Source organism: Aphidius gifuensis, linkage group LG5 (genome assembly GCF_014905175.1).
Source record: "Aphidius gifuensis isolate YNYX2018 linkage group LG5, ASM1490517v1, whole genome shotgun sequence".
In the NCBI taxonomy this organism is placed as follows: Eukaryota; Metazoa; Arthropoda; class Insecta; order Hymenoptera; family Braconidae; genus Aphidius; species Aphidius gifuensis.
Genome location: NC_057792.1, coordinates 13,383,566 through 13,405,857, shown reverse-complemented (window position 1 = coordinate 13,405,857; position 22,292 = coordinate 13,383,566). Strand labels below are relative to the sequence as shown.

Sequence of the window (22,292 nt, the reverse complement as noted above, 5' to 3'; positions counted from 1 at the left end):
CTGTAAAATAAATGACTATTTTTTTTGTTTTGTTTTATTTTCTAATGTCGTTTATTTCTGTTGTTTAATAAAAAAAAAAATGAACGACCAAAAATTCCAAAAAAACAACGAAAAGTCTACAGATGGAGCGTCGTCAATTGAATCATTGCCGGATCCGATCCGTCAATATTTGAAATTGGGCCCTGTAGAAAAATGGCACTACTACAACTGGTAAGGCCCAAAAATTGAAAATAAATATGATGATTGCTTTTGGGGGAAAAAAAACATAAATTTCATTTAACAACTAATTCGGTTCGGCGGTTCAAAAAATATCTGGCAAAAACAAATTCTGACACTACATTTTGTTTAATAAAAAAAAAAATAAACGACCGAAAAACTTCAAAAAAATATCGTAGAGTCTACAGATGAAGCGTCGTCGATTGAATCATTGCCGGATCCGATCCGTCAATATTTGAAATTGGGCCCTATCGAAAAATGGAAATATTAAATCTAATAAGGCCCGAAAATTGAAAATAAATATGATAATTGCTTTTGGGAAGAAAAAAAAACATAAATTTCATTTAACATCAACTAATTCGGTTCGGCGGTTCAAAAAATATCTTGCAAAAACAAATTCTGACACTACATTTTGTTTAATAAAAAAAAAAATAAACGACCAAAAAATTTCAAAAAAATATCGTAGAGTCTACAGATGAAGCGTCGTCGATTGAATCATTGCCGGATCCGATCCGTCAATATTTGAAATTGGGCCCTGTAGAAAAATGGCACTATCACAACTGATAAGGGCCGAAAATTAAAAATAAATACGATGATTGCTTTTGGGAAAAAAAATGGAACCTAATGGGCTTCATAGAAGCCAATTCGATTCATAACTTTTATTTTTATCGCGAAATAACAAAAAGTCACACGAAAAGTGAAAACATAAGTGTCCTACGGAACACTAATAATTTGATTTTAGTGTATTCATTTATTTAATTTATTTAATTTATTTATTCACATTTTCTCATCATCATTGAAATCATGTAGATTATATGTACTTTCATCTCATATTACATCTTGATTATTTTCACCATCGAGAACGATGGTTAGTGTTCCTTTCTTGACAGTAATTCCTAACTCTTCAAATTCTTTATCATCTTTATTGAAATGTTAGCAAATCTTTTGGTAGATATGCATAGATTTTATTGTCGAAATGTTATGACCATATTTGATGTTGGAAATCTCGCTACTTTAGTAATTATATAAACTACTTTCCTCTTCAAATCTTTCAATGATTTGCATTGGTTAGCTTTTTGAAGTTTTTTGGCTTTCGCAAAACCCATTTTTAATATCTGTAAATGGAAAAGTTATTTTTTAGTTAACAAAATAATCGAAAAACATCTAAATCAATAAGCTAATATAAATTTATAAAATATAAGATAAAATTATTGTTGGTTTCTAAGACTGCACTACAGCTGATGGACTGAACGAAGAGTGATATTTTAGTCTCTATGCACGAGAATATATACTAAATCTCGATTGCAACGAAAAAGTTCACTTTTTTACTTCAAGTTTTAAGATGAACGTTGTATTGGTTGATATTTTGTGAAATGATGCTTTTTTACTAAAATTTTTGTTCTAGAACATAGTTTTACTTTCTATTATTCTAATCTTTTGATCATTTAATCGTAAAATTTATCAATTTATAACAATAGATATGAAAAATATTTTTTTGATAAGTAATAATCCTGTTTGAACATGTTTCATAATATTTTCTAAAATTTATTAATCTTATGTTGTAAGATGATTCATCATATTTTATAACAATAAAATCTAGAAGTATTTTTTTATATTTTTGTTTACACATGTTAAAACTTGAAACTTGTTTCTATTTTATTATACAAACTAAATCTTTATTCATTTATTATTATTTTTATATCTTATATTCTGAAGGAAGGATTATTCTAAAAATTCACAAATAAAAAAATATAGTTTTAGATCATTTATTCAATAATAAAATTACATTGTCAGTTTCTTTATATTTTAATCTTTTTCTAGTGTGATAATAAGATATTGCAACTTTATCACAATCATTTTGTATTGATGTTGTTTGCATCGTTTCAATTTTGAAATTGTTGATTTGAACGTTCTACAGCAAATTTTATCAATAGCCATCACTGAAAGTGCAGCATTGTGTCAATTCAGTTAGCTTTTCAACTGCACAAAAATGTGCAATGAATTCTTTCATGTTGGTCGTTGAAAATGTTTTAATTACTATATGTTTGTTTTGATTTTCATATGACGTTCGTAAAAATAAGATGTAAATTATGTCGTATTGCTAGATGTTCTATCTCTAATATTTTTGTATCTAAAGTTATTCCAAATTGAAGATCGATTGATTTAAACGTAAGATAAATGTCAATCATTTTTTTCTATTTATTGACAAATAAATAATTAAATTACTAATTGTTGATACGTATATTGATCATGAAGTTCCCAAGATATTGTAGTTTTTACACAATTATTCACAGTTTTTATATTCTTCAGTAAGATGTAATTTTTCACAAGGTGGTTTTAATATTTTAAATGAAAATCTTTGAATTTAGAGTTGATAACCAATCTTACGACAAATGAGTTTTTGAAATTGAAAATATGAATGCTGACATTTGTCAATATATATTACTTCAACTCAATCAACTCAACTCAACTCAATCAACTCAACTCAACTCAACTACTGCTGTTTCGATAATGTTTATGTTCATTTAGTAACGATTATCAATATTCTGCGCATATTGACAAAATCCGTGGTAATAACAATCAAGATAGAGTAACTAATGTCAATATAAAAAGAAAATGAGAAGAAGCAGAAAATTATACTGCAACAGGATCTCCAAAAAAATCTATGATACTTTAGTTTTAAAATTCTATTAAATAGTTTATATTTTCATTTAAATTATGGGCCTAATTAGAAATTGTGTCCGCGGTTTTTTTTGTCAATAAAAAATTGTTAAATAAATAAAGTACGTAGCGCGCGCGGGTCATTCAGAAAAAGTGTAATTTTCGTTTTTTTTTGTTTATAATTTTTACAACCTAAATAAAGAGATAACTGTTAATTTTAAAATTTCATTTAATAGTTGATATTATTATTTAAATTACGGGCCTAATTAGAAGTTGTGTCCGCGGTTTTTTTCGTCAATAAAAATTTGTTAAATAAATAAACTGTTTAGCGCGCGTGGGTCTTTCAAAGAAAGTATAATTTTTATTTTTTTTTGTTTATTATTTTAACAATAAAAAGAAGGGATAATTGTTAATTTTAAAATTTTATTAAATAGTTTATATTTTCATTTAAATTATGGGCCTAATTAGAAATTGTGTCCGCGGTTTTTTTTGTCAATAAGTAATAAAACTACATAATGCGCGCTACTCTTCGTTATGCTATCGCGCAAGCTGGCTTTACCCTATTCATGCTCACTCGTGGTTGCTAGCCCGTAGTTGTCAGTTTCAGCCCCATACCCAAATTGCGGAAGTGTCAATTAAAATCGTCACAGACTTTCTACAAATGTATCAACAAAGATGAAAAATATAGTCAAGTCCCCCAAGGTGCACACTAAGTGTTCCGTAGGATTTTTTATTTTTTTTCTTGTTGTTTGATTTGTTTTTTTATTTTATTGTAAAATAAATGACTATTTTTTTTGTTTTGTTTTATTTTCTAATGTCGTTTATTTCTGTTGTTTAATAAAAAAAAAAAATGAACGACCAAAAATTCCAAAAAAACAACGTAAAGTCTACAGATGGAGCGTCGTCGATTGAATCATTGCCGGATCCGATCCGTCAATATTTGAAATTGGGCCCTGTAGAAAAATGGCACTATTACAACTGGTAAGGCCCAAAAATTAAAAATAAATATGATGATTGCTTTTGGGGGAAAAAAAACATAAATTTCATTTAACAACTAATTCGGTTCGGCGGTTCGAAAAATATCTTGCAAAAACAAATTCTGACACTACATTTTGTTTAATAAAAAAAAAATGAACGACCAAAAAATTTCAAAAAAATATCGTAGAGTCTACAGATGAAGCGTCGTCGATTGAATAATTGCCGGATCCGATCCGTCAATATTTGAAATTGGACCCTGTAGAAAAATGGCACTATTACAACTGATAAGGCCCAAAAATTGAAAATAAATAAGATGATTGCTTTTGGGAAAAAAAATGGAACCTAATGGGCTTCATAGAAGCCAACTTGATTCATAACTTTTATTTTTATCGCGAAATAACAAAAAGTCACACGAAAAGTGAAAACATAAGTGTCCTACGGAACACTAAAAACTTAACAGTGATCCAAATGAGGTCATTAAGACGACCGTTACTGTAACTGTTTTCCCTGGAATGATAAAAGATATAACTGATAATTGTTTTGTACGTTATTTGATAATTAAATTTTTCAGAAGGACACTGTTATCAAGAACACCAGAACTTTTTTTATACTTGATAATGTTAAATTCTATAAGTGGTAACACTACAAACAGTGACGTCAAAATAATTTAATGAATATCTGATATATTAGGAATTGTTTTGAACTACAAACCAATAAACTTTGACATTGTGAAGTTCCAAAAATAAATTGTTAACTTGTGTAATAACGATAATGCACACTCGCAAACGTACAGTGAATTAGAGGCCAGTACTAAATGAAATGAAAGCACATAAAATATATGAAGATAAGAAAGCACTGCTACTTTTTTTGGTGCGAAAGTAAGCTCGAAAATTTTGTGGTTTTCAGGTAAGATTGTGTTTTCACTCGGTATTCTAAGATGGCGGTGGTTCGCATCGAATGGTTGGTGTCTTCATTTCGCATTTTATACAGATATCACTCTCATGCGTTTTCATTAGTGGCAGCCTTGACTTTAAGTTATTCTCTACTTTTTATGAATAGGGATTTTAATAATACACTGTGAAAATTTTTGATTAAAAATAAATGGAATTGTTCTTAACTTTAGAAGAAAACTTCTTGGCAAAAAATAGTTTAAAATAAAAAAATAATTTGTTACGTCTTGGTATCAACATTATCAATAAATAGTAAATAAATTAAATATTTAGTAAATTCAAGGGCATATTGCTTACCGAGTAAGCAATTAAATTCTTTCCTTTTTATTTTTTAAATTATTTTTATTTATTTTAGCAAAATCAACATTTTACCTTTTCTCTCACAATATTTTATTTTTTAATTTTGATTATTTTTGCAAACCGTAGTTCAAAGTCACCTTAGCTACTCGATATTTTACATCCGTTGACGTTACAAATAATTCTCTTAGGACAATAGTAAATGCTGATGAACGTGTCAGCACACTTTTAATGATCCCTTCTCTATTTTATTAATTTTTATGGGAATTTTTATTTTTATCATTTAAGGAGCTTCACTCTTGCGACAACTTTCGTATGGACAATATCTAAAATAATTATTAAATTTGAATTGTATAAATAATATTAAATAATAAAGTCAATTTAACCTTTACGTGCTAATAAATAAATTTTTAAAAGTGAATTTAAATTAAATAATCTGTGTGATAAAAATATTATTTTTCCTTTATAAATTGACTGTTCCTAATACTAATAAATAATTGACTGTGCCATTTTTTCGGGGTGTTATTTTACTGTGCTTCGAGTTTATTTTACCGTTTGGATTATTCGAGACTACCAACATCAACAGGCGACAATCAAGATTGACACGCTCTCAACAAAAGTTTCGGATTATTCTAACATCAAGGTACATCTACAATAGGGTGGCCGTTATTTTTTTTTTTTTTGGAAAATTCTGCTCCTAGGGGTTTTTTTTTTTCAATCCGTGAAAAAAAAATATTGGCAAAATTTTAAAGCTTTATCTCAACTCTAACTCGTGCCGCTGGAATATTGATTTTTGCATTTGAAATAACATTACATTCTTGTGATTTTGAATTTTTTTTTTCTGGAGGTCGTAAAAAAAATTGGAAAAATATGAAATTTGCGGTGTTGAATTTAAGAATTAATGCACTTTAAACTAGGAATTCTCAAACTGCTGGATCGTATATTTTGCGCTTGCCCATAGACGTTATCCAGTGATTTTTTCTGATTTCACACAAAAATGACGGTTTTTTTCCATTAAAATGGTTTATACGAACAGTAATCACGTTTTTTCTATTAATTTAAAATAAACTACTCCTAATTATGGTAAAAGTAATATTCCGTAAAACATTCTACAGAAAAAATTGTGATTCATTATTTTAACAGCAAAAATATCAAAAGAATAGCAGTAGCTAAGAAAAACATGTTTCTAAGAAATTAATGTTGCAACAAACATAATTATTTTAGCTACATTAATTCCTTAGCTCGATTTTTTCCTAGCTCCTGCTTGTCCTTGAGATTTTTATATATTAAATAAATAAAATACATGTAATTTTATTTTTGAAAAAAACAAATGTCAAAAGACAAGCAGTAGCTAAGAAAAAGATGTAGCTAAGGGATTAATAAAGCCAAGAAAAGGATGTTGTAGCATTATTAATTCCTTGGCCACAGCTTTTCTGTAGCTACCGTTTTTCTTCGGACATTTTTGTTTTTGAAATAATCAATCACATGTATTTTATTTATTAAATAAAGGTATTATTATAAAGAGTTTAAAAATAATAATGAATTTTTTTTTTTTTTTTAAATATATTTTTTATAGTTTAAATAGTTTAAATTACGCCTCTACCGTCCGAGTACTGGTGCCACCAAGGTAATTGATATTTTTTTAAATTTAAAAATATATACCTATTAATAATATTAATGATTGACTAATAAATTCAATTAAATGAAAGACGTAATTTTATATATCTTTTTTTATTTTTACGATTTCTAATTCTAAAAAAATTCGGAAAAAATTTTCTAAATTTTCAAATCATTTTTCAGTTGGTTAATTATCTACGTGCATGATTCCAATTGGGACTTTTCAATTTTCATAGATTTAATTGGATTTAACCAGTTGGTTGCAATTGTAATTGTGTGTAAATATTTGTGGCAGGGTTGTTTTATTATTGACATTTGACAAATGTCAATTCACAGCTGTTCACAGCAATAGCACTTAATAATACTTAAATATTACTTGTAAATACATATAACTACATGTATTTATTGTAAAATAAAAAATAATATTGAGTATATTTTTTTTCAATTAAAAATCTTTGCAATTATCACAAAATTAAAAAATCATATAATATTCATTTGTTGATTGTTGTAAAAAGGCTAAAAAAAAGCCAATTACATTTTTTTTTCATTCCTTTGGTTTATTACATGGAGTATAGGCAGTGAAATCAATAATCAATCATTCATTCATTATTCAGTTTACATATTATTTTTATTATTATTATTATTATTATTATTATTATGTTGTGGTTATTTTTTTTTTCACTTGAGCATGATTCATTCAAAAAAAAAATTGTCATAAATGAGTCACGAAATGAGCTTGTGTGTTGAGTATAATTAATTTTAAGAGTTATTGAAAAAATTCCGACTGCAGACTAATTTGTTTAAAAATAAATAAATAAAAATAATCTATTCAATAATTAATTATAATTACATAATAACTATATTCACAATTTTTTAGACAAATTAATTTAATTTTGTTCTGTTTATTTAAGCACAAATAATTAGATAATTTATTAACTCAAAAAATTGTACATTCAGTCGATTTATTTTATCGGCACGAGATGTTTATTTATACAAGTACAAAATCATTATTATTTTTGAGTAAAAAAAATATCAACATTATAAGTTTATAATTGTGGAGGTGATGGAAATTCTAAATCAGCAAGTGTTGGATGTACTGATCTTGATGGACTTGCTACACGAAATGCTGAATTATTTGTTGTTCTAAATGTACGTAAATTAATATTATTATTATTATTATCTTGATTATTTTTATTATGATTAATAGCACAACGATTACGCGGTGAATTTAGTGATTGATAAGTATTAACAACACCACTTGATGAAATACTACGTGTCATTTGTTTTGATTACGTAAATTATTATTTTTAAGTGGTGATAATGAATGATGTTGTAATGTTTCTTAATTTTCTCTTGGTAAATCATGTATTAATATAGAGTCAAGTTGAGATGAGCGAATTTATAGATGAAATTTATACAAGTACTATATAAATAATTTTTAAATTCAAAATAAACTGAATTTTTGATTTTAAATATAAAATAAAAAAACCAAGATTTACAATTTATTTTTATCCAACGATTTTTAATATTTAAAGAAAAAAAAAAAAAAATGGTAATAATAAATATTAAAATATGATAAATTTCATCAATAAAAGATAAATATTATTTATTCATTTGGAATAATTAATATTGATATATAAAATAGAAAACTCATCGCTCGAATTTAAATAATATAAGCTTTTCAATTTAGTCATAAAATACATATAAATATTTATTGAAAAATTAAATGTTAACCACTATATAACCACTCAAGTATATTAATAGATAATATTGTTTTTTTTAAAAATGATGAATGATTATTTTGTCTACTTTATAGAACGTGTCATATTGATAATAATATATATTATATTGTTTTATTATAATGATTCGTCATGATGATGATGATTATTATTATTATCACCACCACTAAAAGCACATTTCTATGATCAACGCATATATAATGAACATGTGTTATATTATCTTTTGAGGACATAATACCCGGCGCTAATACACAACCGATATTTATCGTCATAACTATAATCAGATTATAATCAAATCTATAATAAAACTAGCTTCAATATAAACATCAATGAATTTAATTCATGAATATTCATATAATAGAAAGATAGATATATTAAAAAATTATCAAAGATATTTTTGTTTTCTTTATTTTTTTTTTTTTTTTTTGTACTCTCAATTGTCGTGTTGAGACTCGATTTGTTTTCACTTGTAATGTCCGGCGGTAAGCCGCACTAATTTTTTATTTTTCTTTTATTATTATATAAATTAAATATTCAGGGTACTTTTTAATACCCCTAGCTCCATCTTACAGGACGTCAAGTTACAATATTTAAGGGAGCTAGAGGTTTTGCACCCCCAACAAACCACTTGAGCCGGCACTATTGCCAAGCGCATCTACCGCCAATTTTATTTTGGAAAATTAAATATAAATTAATACAATGAGTGATATCGACAGAAGCCTAAAAATATAGGGATTCTCTCGGTACCACTCATGTCATAATTAGACAAGTAGAAGTAATTTTAATTAAAGTTGGAAAATCGTAAGATTTTCCTCAACCAATAGGAAATAGTCGACAGAAGGAAAGTGGAATTGGACCAAGGAGGAAAACCGAACATCCCCGAAGGATCCCCACCTACCCTTATGTTCTGAGGGCATCGAGCGAGATCGATCGCTAGATCTCGGTCACTCGGTCAGAGTTAGTTCCTTGACCTACACCAGCTCTTCCAGCTCTAACTAGCATAGGCACTTTGCCTCGTCGCATTTTAATTGCTCTAAAAACTTAGAATATTTTCTACGAATCAGCACAACTGTAAGTTATACTTATTCAATATTGCATTGATTATTTTATCAATTTATTACTTCAATAATATTTAAGTAACATTTGGTTACTTAAATCAGTAATTTAAATTCATTAAATCACTTACAAATTTAACTTGAAATAAATTACGACCGCATGGTCTAAAATTTTCTTGCTTGAGTAAATTAAATTTAAAGCACGTATTGTGGTGCATTTTCTAATCAAATAAATATTGAATAGAATAAATTACATTTTTGCGATAATAAATAATCAATTATTTATTTAAAATAATTAAATATTTAATTATACAAATTTACGACCTCGTGGTCAGGCATTCAACAGTGGATACAATTTATAAAATACAGTGAAAAGTCTCGTATAATAATTTTATTTTAAATTCAAATAAAAGTAACATTTATTGTGATTTTATTGTAAAGTCAGTGCTACGTTCATGTCTACAATTTGACATAATTTAATCGTCGATCACATACAACCAACTTGTATAATTACATTGTACTACAATTAAATAAAATATATATATATATATATATATTTTTGCACATCATCACTGGCGATATTGTAACCAAGCCAACCTGTCAATTTTGCGAGCGTCTCCGAGGTCAAGCCAAGGTACACGCCATCACTAGATTGCTAGATTAAATCACCGTCGCTCAATGTAAGTACTTTTCTTTAAATAAATTTTGTTCAGTGTTTTTTTTGTGAATTTATAACAAGTGTAAAAATATTAATATTGTAAAAGCCAAGCGTCATCGTAGCGTCAATGTAGAGTCAGTGATTTGATTAATTAATCGGCTGGATTGCTTCTCAATCCCGTCGCTTGGATTTTCGGCCGTCACAATTTTAATATTAATCGGGTAACTCGCGATTTTAATATTTCTCTGTCTCTGACTCCGTCACGACCGCATGGCTTTAGGTTCTCTCTTTTCGACGCGACGCGCGAGTAATATTTAATTGGGTTACATATTTTTATAATTGTTTTTGTATCGTATTTTCATGTAATAGCAACAGGGTAATTTTACAAATAAATTGTGCTCCGATTTTTACCGAATTTACAAGTGTTATTTAAAATTATTTCTACAGCGTTTATTGTGTTATATTTTCGCGTATTTTTCAGGTTCCTTTTTACCTCTCCCTACATTACGCATTTCCGTCTCCCTACCATTCTTATGCGCCATTGCTGCGCAGGAAAAACAGGGTTAATTAAAATACATATCTAGTTGGATTATTTTACAGGGCAATATTGATTGTCTAATAAATGATCCGGCTACGATATTTCATGGGGGCTCGTCCGGTTTCAAGACGATAAAACGCGTACGCGAGGGGTAGAATTAGGCCGAGAAAATTAATTACGCGCGCGGGAAAATTCGGAGAAGAAATTTTTTTTGTTGTTGCGCGAAAAATAAAATAGATAAGTTTAAAATTTTTTTTTAGGGGGATAAAATCTAACGCGGCGTCTCTTTTGTCGGCGAAATAAATAATTTTGTTAAAAGAAGGGAAATGTAAAGTTTTTATCGCGTTCCTAGAGTAAAATTTAACACGTTTTGTTTAAAAAAAAAAAAAAAAAAAGAGAGATAAAATAAAATAAATAAAAAAAAAAAAAAAAGGACTAAGGGCGGCAAATAAAATTGTTTTCCCGGGGTAAATTAGTTACACAAAAAAAAAAAAAAAAAAAGAAGAGAGAAAAAAATACATAAAATAAAATAAATAAAATAAAACTAAATAAAAGTTGCCATGGTCGGCAGATAAAATTGCACAAACCTACACGACCCTGAGCAATAAAATTTAATAGTTTTTTTTTCTTTTTCTTTCTTCTTCGGAAAAACATTAAAATTTTATTTTAATGTTTCCGGTCCCTTCTTATCTTTTATTTCACTACCTAGGGTTTGTTTGAGTTTTCCCAAATTTTAAAATTTTTTTTTTCTCACGGTCAAAGTACCCCCTTTTGTAATAGTTAAGATAGCCGACATCCGGGCGCGAAAAAGAACAAATAAAAGAAAAGAGAGAAAAAAAAAAAATAAAATAAAATAACAGCATGAAAAAAAAAGTGCATGACTAATTGTAGGCTATAGTTGTTTAAATATGCCTGTACCAAATAAATCAATTAATCTTCACCTAACAAATTAAAATAATACTTGTAGGAATATTAAAACCAATAATAATTATAATAAATAACAAACAAACTACGTAAGTGAGTGCGGACAGACATTATTGTAATCAAATTGAAATTTGATTTCATGTTAATTATAAATTAATCAATTTAAACATTTGGATTAAAATTCCTTTTTCACAATAATTATTATAAATAAATAATAATTAATTTAAATATTTGGATTAAATTCCCTTTTTTTTTCCCAATAATTATTATAAATAAATAATAATTAATTTAAACATTTAGATTAAAATTCCTTTTCAATAATAATTATAATAAATACATAATAATTTAAATTAGTTGAAGGGTTAAATTTCCTTTTCAACGATAATTACTATAAATAAATAATAATTTACTCTAATTGAATATTTGGGGATTTAACGTCCTTTTTCAACAACAATTAAATAATAATTGAATTGGTCTAAATGATTGGGATTGAAATTCCCTTTTCAACAATAGTTTATTACAAATAAATAATAATTTAATTGTTTGAAAGATATGCCAATTTTTTTTTTGATAATTATCACGCATACATTAACAATAAATTAGTGATTTGAACATTTAGGATTTGATGTCCTTTTTCGACAATTATTATGCGTAAATTAATAGTAAATTGATTAGCCCTTGGCGACAGTTATTATTTTATACATAAATAATAAATAAATTCATGTAAATATTTGGAATTTATTCCCCTGTTTCAATAAATTATTACGCACACATTAATATCAAATTAATGGATTTAAATACGCGAGATTTATCGCCCTTTTTAACAATTAATACGCATACATTAATACCAAATTAATGAATTTTAATAAATGAGATTTATTACCCTTTTAGCAAAAATCAAATACGCATAATTAGATAATAAATAAATTCATTTAAATATTTAGAATCTATTCTTTTATTTCAACAATTATTACGCAAACATTAATAATAAATTAATGGATTGTAATAAACGAGATTTATTGCCCTTTTAGCAAAAATTAAATACGCATAATTAGATAATAAATAAATTCATTGAAATAGTTGGAATTTATTCTCTTATTTCAACAATTATTACACACTATTAATATCAAATTAATCGATTTTAATAAACGAGATTTATTGCCTTTTTGCAAAAATTAATTACGCATACATAAATAATAAATAAATTCATTTAAATACTTGGAATTTATTCTTTTATTTCAACAATTATTACGCAAATATTAATATCAAATTAATGGATTTTAATAAACGAGATTTATTGTCTTTTTGCAAAAATTAATTACGCATAATTAGATAATAAATAAATTCATTTAAATATTTGGAATTTATTCTTTTATTTTAACGATGATTACGCAAACATTAATACCAAATTAATGAATTTTAATAAATGAGATTCATTGCCCTTTTGCAAAAATTAAATACGCATAATTAGATAATAAATAAATTCATTTGAATATTTGGAATTTATTCTTTTATTTCAACGATTATTACGCAAACATTAATATTAAATTAATGAACTTCAATAAACGAGATTTATTGCCCTTTTGCAAAAATTAATTATGCATAATTAGATAATAAATAAATTCATTTAAATCTTTGGAAATTATTATTTTATTTCAACGATTATTACGCAAACATTAATATCAAATTAATGGATTTTAATAAACGAGCTTTATTGCCTTTTTGCAAAAATTAATTACGCATAATCAGATAATAAATAAATTCATTGAAATAGTTGGAATTTATTCTCTTATTTCAACAATTATTACGCAAACATTAATATCAAATTAATGGATTTTAATAAACGAGATTTATTGCCTTTTTGCAAAAATTAATTACGCATAATCAGATAATAAATAAATTCATTTAAATATTTGGAATTTATTCTTTTATTTCAACGATTATTACGCAAACATTAATACCAAATTAATGAATTTTAATAAATGAGGTTTATTGCCCTTTTGCAAAAATTAAAATACGCATAATTAGATAATAAATAAATTCATTTAAATATTTGGAATTTATTCTTTTATTTCGACGATTATTGCCCTTTTACAAAAACTAAATACGCATAATTAGATAATAAATAAATTCATTTAAATCTTTGGAAATTATTATTTTATTTCAACGATTATTACGCAAACATTAATACCAAATTAATGAATTTTAATAAATGAGGTTTATTGCCCTTTTGCAAAAATTAAAATACGCATAATTAGATAATAAATAAATTCATTTAAATATTTGGAATTTATTCTTTTATTTCGACGATTATTGCCCTTTTACAAAAACTAAATACGCATAATTAGATAATAAATAAATTCATTTAAATCTTTGGAAATTATTATTTTATTTCAACGATTATTACGCAAACATTAATACCAAATTAATGAACTTTAATAAGCGAGACTTATTGCCCTTTTGCAACAATTAAATACGCATACATAAAGAGTAAATAAATTCATTTAAATATTTGGAATTTATTCTCTTATTTCAACAATTATTATGCACACATTAATATCAAATCAATGGACTTTAATATTGCCCTTTTACAACAATTAAAGACGCATAATTAAATAATGAATAAATTCATTTAAATATTCGGAAATTATCCTCTTATTTCAACAATTATTACACACATATTAATATCAAATTAACGGATGAAAATAAATAAGACGTATAATCCTTTTTCAACAATTAATATGCGTAATTTAATAGGAAATAAATTTAATTAAATGTTTGGAATTTATTCTCCTATCCCAATAATTATTGTACACACATTAATACTAAACTAATGAATTTAAACAGGCGGGATTTATCGTCCTTTTTCAACAATTAATACGCGTAATTTAATAGTAAATGAATTTAGTTAAATATTTGAAAGCTATTTTAATGTTACGCTAATTATTGCGTATACACTAATACTAAAATTAATGAATTTTAAACACGTGTGATTTATTGTCTGTTTTAAGCAATGAATAATAACAAATAAATTCATTTTAAACATTTGGAATTTATTCTCTTATTTCAATAATTACTATACAATACCACACAAATAAATAAAAAAAAAAGGAAAACACGACAAGCGGGGAGAAACGGAACTAGAGGGAAGAAGTTCGGCCATCGCGGAAAAACTGAAAACACCCCTAAGGCCCAAACTCCTCCCCCAAATAGGCGCACGAGGAAAGCTAGACGAGCGGGCCTAGCCAACACCGAAGGGCGGGTCCCAACAACCCTTAGCCACCATTACAAAATGCAATGGCGTTACAACCCATCAATGTCGGCTGTCAAGTCCCCCTATTAATTAAAAACAACCTTTATTAAATCATTTTTAATAAATAAAAAAATCAATTATATTTAAATAATTAATATATTATTATTCCTTTTTGAAATATTTATTTATTTATACATAATAAATAAATAAAAACCGATTTTAGTATTATTTGACATTTACATATAGTAAATTAATACGAAACCCGACCTCATATTTTTTTTTATAACCATTATATTAAAATTCCCTTTTTGAATATTCATTTATTTAAACAATTGTAATAAATAAACAATCGAGTTAATATTTTGTTTATATAATCGAGACAGTATTGTTTTGAGTTTTAATATTTTTATATTTAAACATTTTAAAGTAAATAAACAATCGAGTTTAATTTTTTTATAATCGATATATTATTATTTCGATACCTTTTTTACATTTAAACATTTTAAATAAATAAACAACCGAGTTTATTATTTTTTTTTATATAATCGATATATTATTATTTCGATTTTAATACCTTTTTATATTTAAACATTTTAAAGTAAATAAACAATCGAGTTAATTTTTTTTTATATAATCGATATATTATTATTTCGATTTTAATACCTTTTACATTTGAACATTTTAAATAAATAAACAACCGAGTTTTTTTATATAATCGATATATTGTTAATTCGATTTTGATACCTCAATATTTAAACATTTTAAATCAAGCTTATTATTTTTTTTTATATAATCGATATATTATGATTTCGATTTTAATACCTTTTTACATCTAAACATTTCAAATAAATAAACAACCGAATTTATTTTTTTTTATAATCGATATATTTTTATTTCGATTTTAATACCCTTTTACATTTAAACATTTTAAATAAATAAACAACCGAGGTTAATTTTTTTTATATAATCGATATATTGTTGATTCGATTTTGATACCTCAATATTTAAACATTTTAAATCGAGTTTATTATTTTTTTTTTATATATATAATCGATATATTATTATTTCGATTTTAATACCTTAATACATTTAAACATTTTAAATAAATAAACAACCGAATTTATTTTTTTATATAAATCGATATATTATTATTTCGATTTTAATACCTTTTACATCTAAACATTTTAAATAAATAAACAACCGAATTTATTTTTTTATATAATCGATATATTATTATTTCGATTTTAATACCTTTTTATATTTAAACATTTTAAAATAAATAAACAATCGAGATTATATTTTTTTTTATATAATCGATATATTATTATTTCGATTTTATTACCTTTTTACATTTAAACATTTTAAATAAATAAACAACCGAGTTTATTATTTTTTTTATATAATCGATATATTATTATTTCGATTTTAATACCTTTTTATATTTAAACATTTTAAAATAAATAAACAATCGAGTTTATTTTTTTTATATAATCGATATATTATTATTTCGATTTTATTACCTTTTTACATTTAAACATTTTAAATAAATAAACAACCGAGTTTATATTTTTCTATATAATCGATATATTATTATTTCGATTTTAATACCTTTTTATATTTAAACATTTTAAAATAAATAAACAATCGAGTTTATTTTTTTTTATATATAATCGATATATTATTATTTCGATTTTATTACCTTTTTACATTTAAACATTTTAAATAAATAAACAACCGAGTTTATATTTTTCTATATAATCGATATATTATTATTTCGATTTTAATACCTTTTTATATTTAAACATTTTAAAATAAATAAACAATCGAGTTTATTTTTTTATATAATCGATATATTATTATTTCGATTTTAATATTTTTATATTTAAACATTTTAAATAAATAAACAACCGAGTTGTTTTATATAATCGATATATTGTTAATTCGATTTTGATACCTCAATATTTAAACATTTTAAATCGAGTTTATTATTTTTTTTTTGTTATATATAATCGATATATTATTATTTCGATTTTAATACCTTTTTATATTTAAACATTTTAAAATAAATAAACAATCGAGTTTATTTTTTTTATATAATCGATATATTATTATTTCGATTTTAATACCCTTTTACATTTAAACATTTTAAATAAATAAACAACCGAATTTATTTTTTTTATATAATCGATATATTATTATTTCGATTTTAATACCCTTTTACATTTAAACATTTTAAATAAATAAACAACCGAGTTTTATTTTTTTTATATATAATCGATATATTATTATTTCGATTTTAATACCTTTTACATTTAAACATTTTTAATAAATAAACGATTGAGTTATTTTAAATAATCGATATACTATCACTCCCTTTTTAATATCTTAACATTTTAACAATTTTTTTTAACTAAACAACCGAGTTTATTCTCAATAATCGATATATTATTACTTCCTTTTCAATATTCAACAATTTTACGTTATCAAATAATAAACAGTCGGTTTATTCTTGATTAATCGATACATTAACTATCAATAGTACATCGGTTGTGTCCAAATGATCGATAGGCTAATATCACCCCTTTAAATATATACCACCTACACTATAACAATTAGTAATAATATCAAATTAATTTAAATTACAAATTTTTTTCTTTCTCTTTTTTTTGGAATACAAAAAGTATAAATAAAAAAAAAAAAAAATTTTTTAACCATAACGGAAAATTAATTTCTTTTAGGAATATAAAAATTAAGATTACCCTTATAAATTTTAAAATAAAATTTAATTAATTAAAATTTTAATAATTTAAATTTTTAATTATTTACAAAAAAAAAAAAAAAAAAAACATTGCTTTCACTGGGACTTGAACCCACGCCTACGTTAAAATCATTTGCTTTAACAAGTAACAAACTATTCAAATAGTTTATGAATATAACAATTAATATCACTTTTATGAATTTTAAAGTAAAATTTAATTAATTAAAATTTAAACAATTTAAATTTTTAATTATTTACAAAAAAAAAAAAAAAAAAACATTACTTTTACTGGGACTCGAACCCACGTTTATGTTAAAATCAGTTACTTTTACAAGAAAGGAACTATTCAAATAGTCTATGAATATAAAGTTAATATTATTCTTATGAATTTTAAAGTAAAATTTAATTAATTAAAATTTAAACAATTTAAATTTTTAATTATTTACAAAAAAAAAAAAAAAAAAACATTACTTTTACTGGGACTCGAACCCACGTTTATGTTAAAATCAGTTACTTTTACAAGAAAGGAACTATTCAAATAGTCTATGAATATAAAATTAATATTATTCTTATGAATTTTAAAAATAAAAGTTAATTAATTAAAATTTAAACAATTTAAATTTTTAATTATTTACAAAAAAAAAAAAAAAAAAAAAACATTGCTTTTACTGGGACTCGAACTCACGTCTACGTTAAAATCATTTGCTTTTACAAGTAACAAACTATTCAAATAGCTTATGAATATAACAATTAATATTATTCTTATGAATTTTAAAATAAAATTTAATTAATTAAAATTTAAACAATTTAAATTTTTAATTATTTACAAAAAAAAAACCCATTGTGTTTACTGGGATTTGAACCCACGTCTATCTTAAAATCATTTTCCTTCACAATTAATGAACTATAGATATAGAATTAATATTACTTTTATAAATTCTAAAATTAAATTTAATTGATAAAAATTTAAACACTTTAAATTTTACCTACTTACAAAAAAAAAAAAAAAAAAAAAACAAAAACAAACATCGCCTTATTGGGATTTGAACCCACATTTCTGTTAAAATCATTTTCTTCGGCAACTAATGGATCATTCAAATAGTTTATGGATACAGAATTAATACTATTTTCATAAATTTGAAAATTAAAATTAATTAATTAAAATTTGACTTGTTTGAATTTTTTTTAAAAAAAAAAAAAAAAAAAAAAAAAAAAACATTGCCGTTACTGGGATTCGAACCTACGTCTAGGTTGGAATCATTTCTTGTACAATTAATGAACATTTCCAATCACCTATCGATACAGAATCAGAGTATTCTCAGAAATTTTTGAATATAAATAATAAATTTTTTTTATTTTTACCCTTCTTGAATTTTTGTTTTTTTATTACTGTACAAAATTTTATAAATAATAGTTTGAGTTTATAACAATTTTTAATTATAAACTAATTACAAATTTGGGGGGGAATAAATAATAAAAACATTGACAAACAACAATAATCTTGCAACGAAATTCCCTTTATCGGATTTAATGGATGGTGACCCTTATTCAGCCACATAAATTTTAGCATAGAATAAAAATTGTAATAATCTCTAATGTCGAGTGAAAACACGGAAATAAGCCAACCTGTAAAAAGATATAATCTTAGACAAAGAGGGGATTTGTATTACGGCCCAGACAGAAAAAAATTGTCAGGGGCAGAAGCACGATCAATTAAAAAGAGAAATAGCTTAAAAAATTTGGTATTACGGAAAAATCAATTCAAAAGCAAGGTAAACGAAAGTTTCAATTTAATAAACTTGAATACACCATTAAATCCATGTAATCCGAATTTCGAGACAAGATTATATCAAGAAGAATCAGAAAAATTAAGATTTGAGCTTGAAGAAGAAAGGAAAAATAAAGAAATTTCCGAATTTAAACAAAAAATTGAAATAGAGCGTCTAGAATCAGAGAAATCCGATTTAGAACGCAAAAACAAAGACTTAAACGATTTTTGGAGCCAAAAACTCGGAGTGGATCGTCTTGCAAAAGAAAAATTTGAAAAAAGTCAAGAAATTAAAGTTTTCCGCGAGAACGTTAAGACCAATTCGAGTTGGCAAAGTTTTGGTTCATTAGCTAAATCGTTTTTTAGCAGTAGACAAAGCCAAGAAATCAAAAATCAAATTGACAAAGAAATTCTAGAAAAAAGACCATCACCATTAGAAAACGTAACTAAAACGCATGAACCAGAATTAACCAAAGTTATAATTAACACCCCAATAAAAGTCCATATTAATTCGCCCGCAATAAATATACATCATCATAACGATTCCATTATAACCAACGACGACGATAATTATAACGACAACTACAGTAATTATATTGCAAGAAATACAACTTTGCCAGACAGCAACAGCAGTGACAGCAAGAGTGAAGCATCAATTGAACAAGAACAAGAAATATTGATAGAAAACTTGGAAGAACAATATTGGGAAGACGAGCTTACTCAACAAGTTTTACAAGCACAAAATCTGATAGCTAAAATTGATCTCGAAAATACAAAGCAAAAAGAAAAAGAGTTAAGAACAAGTCCAGTCGCAACTAATAATTTAAATAAGGGAAATAAGAACAACGATAATAAAAATAAAGGTAATCTTAATATCGAGCCCGAACAAAGAATTCCAATAAATAACAAAATGGCGGACGCAACAGCAAAAAGATTGGCAGAGATCCAAGAAACAACACATCTCATGACTCTTATGAACAAATTATGTAAAAGTATTTCCAATTATACAGGTAAATCACAAGAACTCACAAGATTCAGAATAGAATGTGAGGAAAGTCGAGACTATGTGGGTAAGGACCTAGAAAAGAATTTAGTTGAAATGATAGTACGTACCAAAGTAAGTAGAGAAGTACGTGATGATATGACTAAAAAGAAATTTGAAAGCATTGAAGATTTGATGAAGTCACTCAGGGAATTGATAAGCAAAACCAAAAACGAAAAAGTGTTAATCGGGGAAGCTTTCAAACTCGTTCAGAGAAATAATGAACCCATAAGAAACTTCGTCAAAAGAATTCGCGAATGCACAAATTTTATTGAAGAAATGCATATACCCGCAGAAAATGAAAGACCAAAGCAAATCAAAAATGAAATGAAAGAACTAGCAAAAGACGTACTAAGGTCGGGAATCAAGCCTGAACTTGGTGATTACATAAACTGGTCTGAAGATTATGAAAAGATTATACAACAAGCAGCAGAGAGAGAGGAAGAATTAGCCAGAAGGGCAACATTAGGCAGAGAAGAAACTAAGAAAAGAACTTTCAAAGTTACCTTTTGCCAATTATGTCAAGAAAAAGACCACGTAGCACCACAATGTAAATTAGCTAAGCCTCAAATAGCAGGGGACGAAAAACCTACGTCATTTAAAGAAATGAAGGTATGCTTCAAGTGTAGACAAAAGGGACATTTTGCAAGCGAATGTACTCAAGAGTTTATCACTTTGAAACAATGCACAAAATGTAAAAACCATTCAGAACAAGATTGTTGGAAAAATAAGAATCAACAAAAATGCCAATTGTGTGACAGTACGGAACACATAGCAAAAAATTGCCCAACAATCGCGTCAAAACTAGAAAATGACAAAGTATGTCAGATTTGCGACATTAAAGGTCATGACGCAAAAACCTGCTATAAGATTGGAAATTATGTCCGACCACAACAAAACTACGCATCACCAACATGCCAATTATGCGGAATAAGGGGGCATGCTGCAAGAAATTGCGGAATGCAACGAGAAAATCAACAGCGTCCGCAAGTAAGATTCAATGAAAAACCAACACCAATGTGGAATCAACGCCCTACTTGCCAACTATGTAATATAATTGGTCACCAAGCAAAAGATTGCAATCAGCGACGACGGTCGAACAATGGTTATAATAATGGTTATAATAATGGTTACAATAATGGTAATAATGGTAGCTATTATAATGGTAATAAAAATGGCTACAATAATAATTACACGAACGGTTATAATAATGGTAATAATATAGGTAATAATAATGGTAACATGATTGGTAATAAATATGCGGATAATAGAAAAGACGGTTCAATTCGAGGGTGCGATTTCTGCAAGGGTGATGATCATATAGAAATGAATTGTGTTAAGAAAAAATTCCAACAAAGAGTGCAGGGAAACTTGCAACCGTCCCTCTAAGCGAGGAGGGACGGCGTAAACTAATAATTAAAGAAATTAATAGTAAAAATATTGCGGCTATGGAGGCAACTGGTTTTAGATCCGATAATGATTGCGTAATTTTTAAAGAAATAGATAATGATTTAAATAATGAAATGTTAAAAATAAATAAGAAAGTAGAGTCAATTAAAATAAATAAACCAGTTATCACCATAAATGCAACAAATTTTAACACTATTCCCTATATAGAGATCAAGCTAAATAACGGTAATGAAACGGTAAAAATGATGTTAGATTCGGGAGCAACCCCGAATTTATTAAAAAAATCTCAAGCATCAGGCCTTGAGATAAATGAAGGTGAAATAGAAACCTTGCAAGGCATATCGGAGGGCCTTATAAATACATTGGGAAAAGCTAAAATAAACATTTTGGGCAAAGAAATAATCTGCCTAATCATTCCCGATGAAGTA

General features: G+C 25.6%; 1 protein-coding gene across 1 annotated transcript in view; it reads left to right on the top strand.

The window, feature by feature from the left end:
* Positions 1-21,843, top strand: part of LOC122856427 (J domain-containing protein DDB_G0295729-like) — a 34,418-nt gene extending 12,575 nt beyond the window's left edge. Inside the window, exon 2 of the mRNA XM_044158095.1 lies at positions 19,779-21,843. Within this exon, the coding sequence (XP_044014030.1) occupies positions 19,779-21,843 (2,065 nt within the window). The remainder of the gene's footprint in view (positions 1-19,778) is intronic.
* The last annotated feature ends 449 nt before the right edge of the window (positions 21,844-22,292 follow it).